We start from the raw sequence: 11,099 nt of genomic DNA on the forward strand, positions 1-11,099 counted from the left end.
GCCGACACGGAGTATTTTCACCAAACCATCTGCATCAAAAATGCTGCTAGAATTAAAAGCTACACTTAAAAGCATCCCTTCAGACTATGTACTGTTACACCAGCCCCACCAGATATCACGGTTAGCAAAAAGCGTTACACCATTTCAAAATAAGAAGGCAGATCAAGTACCATATATGTGCATGTTTTAATTCATTTTAAAAATGGTCTACATTTAAGGATAAATTTCAAGGGTTTCCTTTTATTTTTAGTGTTACATTAGATTATACCTGAATAATCTGCATAGTAACTTGAACATTTGTTTTCTTTTTTTTTTGTTTCATTGTGAAAATATCAGTTGCAGGTAGCAATGTAACATCTCAACAACAATCACAAAACGTGCAGGATGTCCAGCCAGAAGCATTTCTCAGTTGACTTGCAGTAGCATGGCACTTTATAATTTGTATATCAATACTTTTTTTTTTTTTTTTTTTTAATAAGTTTAACTCAGATGTGGCTCAGGAAGCAAAAACAAACTTTCTTCACTCCACCTCAAGCGTGGGGTCAGTTCCTCAGCTGGCTGCAATCTGCTCTGCTGGAGTTACTCCAGTTTATACCAGCTTGAGGACCTGGCCTGAACTTTTTTCCAAAACACACCTCTTTCATGCTTTCCTTAACATGAGTGCAAATACCAGGAATGTGGTTTGTGTCCTTTCTCAGAGGACCTTAATGAAGTCTGTGCAATGGCCCTGAACCCCCAGCCATGCTTGCTGGAGGCACACCAACACAGAGGCTGAACACGTGCCAAGAGCAGTGCATCAGGGAGGTAAGAGTCCCTTGAGGAACGAAAAAGGAAGAAAAAAGAAAAAAACAAAACCACAGTTCATTTTGCCCCCTGTGTTAGACTTTGACATGTGAAGTATTTGTTTCCAGGTGATTGTCCCGGCTGATTAAGAAGGTATTCAGAGCACCTAGTGCCACAGACAGACTCCTAGTATCAGATGTGCCTTCATCTTATGGAGAAAGCTGTGTGTCTGCACTGACTGCAATAAAGCCTGATCTTAACTCACGTGTCTCCACAAAATACCAAAATAGCTTTGGTTAGGTGTTGTGAATACCATCTCATTCCCCCTATAATCTTTTGTCTCCCATAGAAAAAAGTGCTTTTGCTTTTTCTACCTGATAAATATTCGCGCTGCTTGGTCCTGTCACCTATCCCATGTGTTTGTACTGAGATCTGTCACGAGGAATTTGCACTTGGTTGGCTGTGAGCTTGTGGTGGATATGGTAAACGCAGAGGGTTATCACAATAACCAACCCCAGTACCAGGCCCAAAATCAGAGGCAGGGTTTCTTCTAACTGCTCCCTCTGGTCCACTGGGCACTTGTGTTCTGGGTGGAAAAAAAAAAGAGAAAAGGAGATGGAGAAATGAGTGAGACACTGTAAATATTAACTCCTGCTGCTGCACCAAACCAACATCCTTGGAGAAACTGTCCTAGACAAGTCAGCTGTGCACCAGCGTCCCTGCACAGCACAAATAGCTGCAGCAACCAAGAGAGACAGCAACAGTCGTCAGCGTCCTGGGGAGAAAATCAATTGCTTTGGAGGAGAGTCAAATCACAGTCACTGTGCAGGGCTTGGAGGGAGGGTGAACATCTTCCATCAAGCCAGCTGACGTGGTGGAAAAAAAGACTTTCAGGCCCAGAAGTTCGTCTTCAGTCCTCTGTGCCATACCAATAGCACTGACACTGAGAACAGGGCAGTGAAAGAACAAGCCTCCTGACTGTGGCTGAAGAGCTGCTCTGTTTATTTAGAGACTATGAATGTGATATCATGAAACAGCAACATCAGTAAGTATTTAATCAGAGCAACCCTCATCATTAAAAGGGCTTTTCCCCTCTGTTTGCAGGCTGACGGAGATCCAACAGGAATTTCCCCCTCCCTACGAGCTGCCCAAGGGCAGCGTGCCAGCTCTGGCAGAGCACGCCTGTGTTTGTGGGCAAACAGCATCCTGGCACCCCCTCTTGTTTGTCAAATATAGCAAAGGATGAGCAGAAGCACTGGGAGTGTCCCCAGTGGCTTTCTCTCTGGCCTGTGAATCCTCACCATAGTCCAATAATCTGTCAGAAAATAACCACAGCTGCAATGGGAAAACACTTTTCTATTTAGCTTGCAAATACGCGGCCACCAAAGGTAGGAAATGCACTACCCTGGTAATTCCTGTTCAGCTCCCTTACACTGCCACAGTCTTACAGGTGATAGACAAGATCTCAATTTACTTTTTTTTTTTCTCTCCACAGAAACCTTGCTTATCCATGTTGATGGACAGGCAGACCAAAAAGAAGAATGGCAACACTCAAAAATAAACCTATGGGTACAGAAGGTAGAGTGCTCTGGCCCCTGGACTGTCTTCTTTACAGTGCCAGAATCCTACTGAAAACAAGGAAAACAGCAGTAATTTTCAGAAGAAAAAAAAAAAAAAAAAACACGTTAGACAAGCACAAACAAAGGGCATCACTACTTACTCCCATCAGTAAGGACCATCCAGATGGGTTCCCCAGGCAGCTGACTGCAGAACACAGAGACCCAGAATTGCTGTGAAAATAAACGCACTGCAAATCTAGCAGAATGTGGAAAAAGGCAGGAAAAACCCCGAGACCCCCTGCGCCCAGGCAGGAGGTGACAGCAGGGACGTATCCATATCGCCAGTGCTGCCTGCACCGCCGGGAGCTGTGCCGCCCCCCTCCCAGCAGCAGGCTGGCAGCCATGTGTTAGGAAATGTTTCCAGCCACAAATGAAGTGAAACAAAAAAGCCAAAGTGAAACGCAGTCTAACAAAGAAATGTCCTTTTCAGTTCCAGTTGCTCACTGTTTCACCAGAGGAGTGATTAATCACCAGGTCTGTTACAGGCGATTCAGCAGTTGCTGCAATGCAGGGGTTTTGTTTGTTTGTATTAACAAGAAAAACGAACAAAAAAAGCTACCCTGATTATTATTTAGCTCCCCAAATCAGATTTCCAGAGCTTTAGGGAATTCTTCTCAGTTTAGGATGCTAAGGCCTGACCAGAGTTGCAGCGGTGAGGCAGAGGCACAGCACAGGCTGGTGTGCCTGGTCCTGGCTGCAGGAAAAGCTGCGTGGGGCAGCGCTGCGGGGCCAGGGGTGCCCCAGCACCCCGACCTCTGACCACATCTGGGCACAAAGCAGCAGCTTTGAAAGCACCTTAGCTTAAATCCTATGGAGTATTGAAACAAGTCTGGTGTAAATCCAGCTGAGGACATTCACCTGCGCTCAAACAGGGCAGGGTTGCCCATGCACATTTACTTAAACATGAGCAATGCAGCACTTTTAGGGGAATGGGGTGCATGCGAAGGTCTGTAGCCAGAGAAGGCAAAGCTGAAAGCACCAGCACTGTGATGCAGAGGACTAACACAACTCTAAAGCGCCTGCTTGCAGTATTTGAATTCCCATCTTTTGCCAAAGTAAACAGACTGCAGAGCAATAGATTACACAGAAGACATGGCCAAAACTCCAGCATCCATGGAAAGCCACAGCTGTATTTAAGTGTCTGAGTCACAACTCAAAAAGGTGTCAATTCTTGCAAGCAACCACAGAAGATAGCTCTTTATTCTGCCACTTTTTAAAGAGGATTAAAAGGAAAAAAAAAAAAAAAAGCCCATAGGAAAAAAATATCAAAGCTAAGGTAGCAGTCTCCAGCAGCATACCCCAAACCGTGCTGCTCTCCCAGCCGGACACTGCTGCGTTCCCTGGGCAGAAAGTGCTCTGCCCTGGCAGCGAAGGTAGCCGTGAGCAGCAGCTGCCTCTGGCCTTACAACCTCCGCCTTCTTGCCCAGCCGCAGCCCTTTGCTGCTTTCAGCTGGTCACCAACATCCCCGCTCTGCAGGGAGCGCTGGGGGAGCGGGGCTGGGGCTGTGGGGGACCTGGTGGGGAGGTGCCTGCAAGCGCTCAGCACAAACCCATCTGTTGGGGAGCTAAGGCAGTCCAGATGCTGCTGGCTCAGGGGATGTGGTTTGTATTTTAACATTGTATGAACGCTACATTCACTTCACAGCAAATAAAAATATTTGCACATTTATGGCAATATCCTTTAGGATCCACATAGCATTGCTCATCCCAAGAATTTAAAGCATTGTAGGCACTGAGGTCCACAGCACCGTGGGCAGGTAGGTAGCGGGCATTATTCCTGCTCTATCAGGGAAGGAAAACGGAAAGGGGGAGTGGGAAGGGAGGGGGGGTTACATGAAGTCTAAGACAGACCCCCACTCAGACATCCAACCCGCTCAACCACAGGCAGGCTGCTCAATGCACAGCAAATGAAACACAGTCACACTGGGAACGGACACAGATATGTGAAACCGATGGCTTCTGCAGGAAAACAGCCCTCTCCAGCAAACTTTCCCAGAGATTTTGCTTCAGATCACAGAGATCTCAGTATCTGCCCAAACTGCTGGGACCTACCCTGGGTTCAGCAAAGCGAAAAGGGTCCCTGGTGACTTTTCTCTACATGAGCAACTGGGGTGAGGCTGGCAGTTTGACTGCATCCCAAGCCCTGCAGAGTCAGGATGAGCCACCCCGCAGCACGACCCCACTGCAGAGACGGCAGGCGGATGACAAAGGAGGCGTTCAGGTGCACTCCCTTTGTGCTGTGCCTCCTCCGGCACCAAGAGGCACCGCGCTTCACATACCACCACGGTTTCTATGGTGAGTGCTCGTCCAATTTCAGTACTAGGCTACGAAACCACCCAACAGGCCCATTTTCTTGTTTCAGCATCCTTCAGCAGAACAAATAGCAGCAAGGAGGGAAAAAAAAAAAAAAAGGAGACAGTGGTTTCCCGCAGTCATGACTGCAAGCCTGAGAACTGGTGCAAGGGCTGTTAGATGGATGGAAAAACAGCCCAGGAGTGTCTGGCATGACAGGATGGATTTTTGAGATGGGTTTTTAGAAGTGATTGGTTTAGAAAAGAAAAAATAAAAAGGTGGGCTGCTTTTTAAACGTGGCCACACACCTTGCAGAGAGGAGCTGCTTGGTGCTGAGAACCCCTGAGAAAACGCAGCCCTTGTTTGGGGTGGTTCAGAGGGAGGTGAGAGCTCCTGGGATCCCAGCCCCTAATTCTCTGCTTTTGCATCCCCGTGTATAGGCATTTTGTATAATTTTCATGAAAATCAAAAGAACTGGCAATTTTTGTGGATTCCTTCTCCAATTTAAACATTCTCCTCTCATCTGCTTGATTTGTCTCTCTTTTCAGTGGTCTTTTAACTGATAAATGTACACATTTTCCATTAAGAAAAAAAAAACTCCCAAACTGAATGAAAAATTTCTGCTGCTTTTGTAGTGAAAAGGGTAAATAAATATGCATATTTATATGCCTGTGTGCCAGTTGGTTGTCTTCAAGAAAAGATATTCTAACACTTGAATTTAAGCATTCAGAAAACAAAAGCAGTCTAATCGCTGCCCCCCAAGTTCTTCAATCTTTTCGAGGTAGGACAGCGTCAAGTCTAATGACGAAACCTTTCCCCACCATTTCTTTGTGGCAAAAGAGCCTGACTCTCCTGTGTCTCAGCAATTCTTCTGCTCTAGCAGGTCTCTTTCTCTATTCTAAAATATTTTAAAATGTTCTGTAGCTTGTTCATAATTAATAGGAATTTTACCTAATGGGAAATTAATGAACCAAAAAGGAGAAGGCTAATTACTGTAATTTAAGATTGGCAGTGATTCTCAGACCCCACAAAGGATCATGTTTTGCCATGCATGTGCCGAGCACATGCCGGTCTGCGGGGCTGGTGGGGACGTGCCACTGGGAGAAGCAGCAGAGCCCGTGTTTGAAGCTTTGCTGTTTTAAATGACCACTCTCAGGCACTTCTAGCCATCCTCTCCAGGTGGGTGCTCTTTGCTATTTAACTTCCAGCAGAATTAAATAACAAGAAGTAATTTAATAACAAGAGCAACAGCAACAAACCAGAAAGCTTGACAAAGACAGAAATCGTGCTTTCCTCAGAAGAAGGAATCCCCCCCCCGCGTTCAAAGATTGCTAAACCAACCAGGGTTTCTTTATGTCCTGGGTTAAAAATAATAATAATAATAATAATAATAATAATAAACTCCAACAAAGAAAAACAAATAATTTACAGCCTGATGCCAAAACAGGGTATCATGAAAAATGGATGCAGTCCCCACTGGCAATTAACCCTGAGCCTGGTTGTTTCAAGTGGGAGCTATCAGACCTCACAAGTCTGGTAGCACACAGACACAGCAGCTAAACCTGAGTCCAGACTTGCATATTTTAAATGTCCTCCAAGGGCTCCCTGAATGCAGGGAGCCTGGAGCCCCAGGAAGAGGGAGAAGACGAAGATTTGCCACCAAAAATGGTAGGAGACTATGAAGTTTTGCCTTTTTCTCCCTGCAGCCTATGCAAAATGTGATACTACTTCTATAGAAAACAGATTTATTTGTGCCCACGATAAAACCGACTCCGTACAACGCTGGCCTCGCCATGAGTAATTCAGCTGTGCGGGGTGCTGCCAGAGCCAGCGTACACAATAGCAAGTATTTACTACACCAGTGAGATGAATGTGAGTCATGAGTGTAAGTGCTCGGCTCTGTAGTCAGTGATGGGTTTCTATTGTGTTCTAAAATATTTCCTACATGCAAAATAATAAAGCCCCATGTTTTTAATGCTGGTCTTGAAAATAACACCACCACCTTCTAGCTGATTATTAAAAGATCTGGCTATTATATATTTTATTTGCAACTTATTATAATAATGGAGTTAACCACTTTGCTAAAGCAGCAGTATAAAGAGGGAACTAGTGTCAAAGCCCTAACTGAGGTGAACGTGCTTACACTCCCTCATTCAACCTGATGGAAAAGGCAGCTGGCAGTGGGGCAGGAGGAGCTCCGTGCCTTCCTCAGGACAAAGGAAAGCAGAACCTGCAGGAATTTGTCCCCTGGTGATATCACTGACTCCAGTGAGACCCTGAGATTCAAACAGCATGTGTTAACTCACTTTTTTCTTTTACCCTCAATTAACATTTAAGAAACCTGAGAGGAGGGACAGCGCCCCTCGTGTTTGGCATACGAGGTGCCCCACACACCCAGCTGCCCCGGACAAGGCTTCCGGTCATTTTCTTTCCACCCTTGGCTTCCTCTGTGGTTCCAGCTCACATTTACAGACTTGACCGAGAAAAGCTGTTTTCCTCCCTTGGTCAGCCTCAGCATAATGCTGATCACAGCAGCACCCCAGGAATTCAGACACGGTCAGGGTTTCAATCATCCCCTCTCTGCACCCAGCAGCAGACCTGCAGTCTGGCTACAGGGACATCCCTACACCATCACAACACCTAAAGGTAAACCACAAGGCAGACAGCTCATCCTGTCAAGGACTAAACCTTCATGGCCTTCTGCTGCTGAGCCACTGCCTTCATCTTGTTCCTGCCACCCTCCTCCTCACTATGCCGTGGGCAGCTCCCCATGCAGATATCCCCAACTACCAACCTCCCCAAAACGTCTTGCCTAAATCACGAACACAGAGAAGAGCACCTAATGGTCGCTTGATGAAATCTCTTTTACACTTCTTTCACCCATGCAAAGAGCATTAATTGAGATGAAGCCAGCAACGTGCATCGCAAATATTTCCTTCCACTACAGCACCAATCCTTCCTCAACATGCAGTGGCCCTAAAAAGCCCCTGGAGCTGTCCCAAAAGCACCTTTGGTGATGCTAAGGAGATGTTCCTACCTGCAGGGCTCTCTGGAGACCAGGCAGCACCATTGCTTGCTGGCAACCCAGCCAGATGAGGCCTTACAGAAGCCAACCTACATGCAATGACAACATGCATTGCGACCAAATAACAGCTGGGCTAAGCTCATAAAGGCTTTGGAAACCATGGAGACAGGGAAGGGATTGGAGGGACTTCAGGGAGCACTCACAACTCACTGGAGGGAGGAGATGGTGCTGTGATAAAGGTGGGACCCAAATTCCTTGAGCAAATGACGTCCCCAAAGGCTGCGGCAGTGGCAGCACGTTGGGGATGCAGAACATGTCTTCGCCCGGTGCCTTACCTTCACTGAAGACAAAATCTGCAGTGATGTCGAAGGGCTGGATGCGGACTTCAGACAGCAAAAGCTGCACAGACTTCTGGTGGTCACTGGAGATGAGGGAGATGGTCTGCTGTGCCTGGCACTCGTAGGACTTCCCAGCTGGGGTGACCAGGGCAGAGAGCCGGTGCGAGTTGGCTGTGTGCTTCCCAGCTGGCCAAGGGGCAGAAACAGCCAAGGTCAAGCCCTGTCTCAGGGGGACTGATGTGACTTTATTAACCGAACTAATAAATTGGGCATGGGGTATGCAGCACAGTGGCTACACACTCCAGTGCTCTCAAAGCAGCAGTTTCTCCCAGGGTGGCATCGTGCTCTCTGCATGGCACCCCCACATAGCCAGGGCAGCACCCGCAGTGGTGTCACCTGCCCGCAATCAGGGATGGATGGCTGCAGTGCACGGTCCTGCCAGCACAAAGGGGAGAGCTGGCTCTGCTGCTTCCACCTACACTCCTGACACAGGACTTGAAGCCCACAAAGCCAGGGGAATGGTGTCTATTGTTGTCTATACAGCCTCGGACTGTGCTCATACTCCCTATGTTTGGGAAAGAGCAATTCTTGTGGCTGCGCTTTGGTGCTGAATTGAGGCAGAAGGAGCACTGCGATTTGGGGACCTTACTGCAGAGCGAAATAGGCCTTAGCACCCTTCTCAGAAATAAAACATGGTCATTTCACCCAAGTATAGGTTGTAAAAAAATATTTTCTTGTTATATCAAGTTGTTTTGTAAATGAAGGCAGAAGGCAGCTCAGCAAGGTGGAATGAGGGATGCCTTCCACCCTCAGCTCATCTGCAGCCCTTTGTTCCCATCCGGCAGCACAGAAAGGCAATCAGTGTTTTGCGGTTGCAGAGGGCGATGAGGCACAGCCACCACCACGTTTTGGGGACACAAACTGTAGGGGTAGAAAAACAGCTCCACATCCAGCGAGCCCTATGCCATAAGCTAGTAATGCACCATTCACTGGAGTTTGAAAATCTCGCTGACGAAAAAATTGCAAATGACAGTATTTTAAATTTCAACGCAAGGCAACTCATTTCTAACCAAAAACAAGGTAAGAAAATGGAAGCCAAAAGAAAGGAAACCCAGTGAGAAATGGAGTTGTTGGGTGTGGAGGCGCATAGGGATATTGATGTCTGTCTCATGGTTTCCACAGGAGCCCGCTGCTTTTCCACTTATTCAGCCACGGTCAGGACTGAGGAAATAATTAACCTTAGATGCCGTTAAAGCGCTGTCCCGCAGGACAGGAGCCAGAAGTGCCCAGGGCAGGCAGAGCCCGTCCCGCTGCCTCCCGGGTCCCCCGGCAGGGCTGGGACAGCGCAGCACCGGGCAGAGCTTGGGCGCTCCCTCCCGTGGCAGCTACGGTCATTAAAAACACGAATAAAGAATAAAAAGGGAAGGAAAAAAATGAACATAGGGTTTAAAAACGGCACCCGGTCCCAGTCTGTCGGGCGGGTGTGGGGTTGAGGTTTTCCCCGTTAAATTGCGTTTGGCTGCCCCGACGCTGGGCATCCCCCGAGGATGCGCTTCAAAATCGCGACTCCGGGAATCCCCCCGGGGCTGTGCTTTCAAATCGCGACCGGGGCGCTTACGGCTGACGGCGTCCTTGAAGTAGGTGCGCTCAGAGGTGTCGTAGGCGAACTGGATCCGGCCGAGCCTCCAGAAAGCCTCCTGGCCCCGGGACGTGTTGTGACCCTCCTGCGGGGGGGACACAGCGGCGGTCAGGAGCCGGCAGGACGGCCGCACACCTCGGCCCCCGGGCCCAGCCCCGTACCTTCAGGAAGAAGAGTTTGAGGGTGTACGCTTGCTCCAGCCAGGAGATCTCCAGCTCCGACTCGTTGGTGCCGCACTTGCCCTTCATCTCGGCGCCCCGCGACAGCGGGATGTCGGCTTGCTCCGTGATCAGCTATGAACGGGGAGCGGGGCTGAGCGGGGCGAGCCCGGCCGGCCGCCCTACAACCCGCTTAGCCGCCCTACTGCCTGCTCAGCCCCCCCACAGCCCGGCCGGCGTGGGCAAAGCGCACCCCCCAGTCCCCCGGCCCCACTCACATCCACGTAGTTGCTGGCCCACACGTCGTAAGGGACGAGGAACTTGGCGGCGAATTCCGCCATGAGGCACGTCGTCCTGTTTTCCCGCACAACGAAAATGTCCTTTTCGGGGTTAGGGGAGAGCCCGGACAGGTTTTCAACTTCTTGCTCGGCAGCCAGGCGAGCCGCGGCGTCTGCGGGCAGAGGGGCGCTGAGCGGCGGCAGCACCCCTCGGCACCCCCCAGCCCGGCCCCGGCACTAAGGCCCCCAGTCGCGACGGGGCACCCCATGTCGCGACAGGGCGGGCAGTAGCGATGGGGCAGCCCGCGGCGGTGAAGCAGCCCCGGGGCTCGAGCAGCGCCGGGTCTGTCTCTGTGCCGGCCACATCGCGACAGGGCTCCGTGTCGCGACAGCGAGGTCCCGGGGGGTGTCGCAACCCGTGGCCGCGGTACTCACGCAAGATGAAGAGCAGCCCCGGGAGGCGCCCCCCGGCCATCCTCCCTGCTCGGCCCGGCGGCTGCAGCTGCTCCGGGAGGGTCCGCTCCGGAGGGATGGAGAGAAGAAGGGAAAAAAGGAGAAAATACTACTAATTACTTTTTAAAAAGCTGAAACACCTCCTCTCGCAGGAGCTGCACAGGCTGCAAAAGCACTCCGCTGCGGAGTGCCGGGAAGGAGGGACGGGGAAGAGCGTGTGGGTGTGTGGGGAGGAGGAGAAGGAGGAGCAGCAGGGGAGCTGCCGCGGAGCTGCTGGAGGCGCCCGCGCCGAGGGACGGGGCGCACACGGGGAGGAGGGCTGGGGTCCCCCCTGCCCTGCCCGGCCCCGCCGAGGGGCTCTCGGGGCTCCCAGCCCTGCCTGGGCGAGCCCCTGGCGCTAAGCGGGAGGAAGGCTTGCCTCGATACCCGGAATTTCAGTCGAAGGCGAGCGGCTGCTTAGCGCATTCATTTGGGGAGACGCGGGCAGCTGTTTGGGGCCGCAAGGTGAGAAGCA

At 50.2% G+C, this 11,099-nt stretch overlaps 1 protein-coding gene across 1 annotated transcript; it reads right to left on the reverse strand.

Moving 5' to 3' along the window:
• Nucleotides 1–168: 168 nt before the first annotated feature.
• Nucleotides 169–10,771, reverse strand: LAMP5 (lysosomal associated membrane protein family member 5). The gene is made up of 6 exons (XM_035552933.2): nucleotides 10,568–10,771; nucleotides 10,133–10,305; nucleotides 9,858–9,989; nucleotides 9,676–9,781; nucleotides 8,055–8,243; nucleotides 169–1,369 (listed from the first exon to the last, which is right to left on the reverse strand). Exons 1-6 carry the CDS (start codon nucleotides 10,605–10,607, stop codon nucleotides 1,191–1,193), a joined length of 819 nt encoding a protein of 272 aa, XP_035408826.1. The 5' UTR covers nucleotides 10,608–10,771; the 3' UTR covers nucleotides 169–1,190.
• Nucleotides 10,772–11,099: the final 328 nt, after the last annotated feature.

This window comes from Cygnus atratus, chromosome 3, assembly GCF_013377495.2.
Source record: "Cygnus atratus isolate AKBS03 ecotype Queensland, Australia chromosome 3, CAtr_DNAZoo_HiC_assembly, whole genome shotgun sequence".
In the NCBI taxonomy this organism is placed as follows: Eukaryota; Metazoa; Chordata; class Aves; order Anseriformes; family Anatidae; genus Cygnus; species Cygnus atratus.

What these genes read in the sequence shown, in the direction of transcription:
- LAMP5 (XM_035552933.2), bottom strand. Translation starts at nt 10,607, where the DNA reads ATGGCCGGGGGGCGCCTCCCGGGGCTGCTCTTCATCTTGC. An exon ending in TCAAACTCTTCTTCCTGAAG is followed by an intron (nt 9,782 to 9,857) that starts GTACGGGGCTGG and finishes TCCCCCCCGCAG; the next exon opens with GAGGGTCACAACACGTCCCG. An exon ending in CTTCAAGGACGCCGTCAGCC is followed by an intron (nt 8,244 to 9,675) that starts GTAAGCGCCCCG and finishes CCCCTTGGCCAG; the next exon opens with CTGGGAAGCACACAGCCAAC.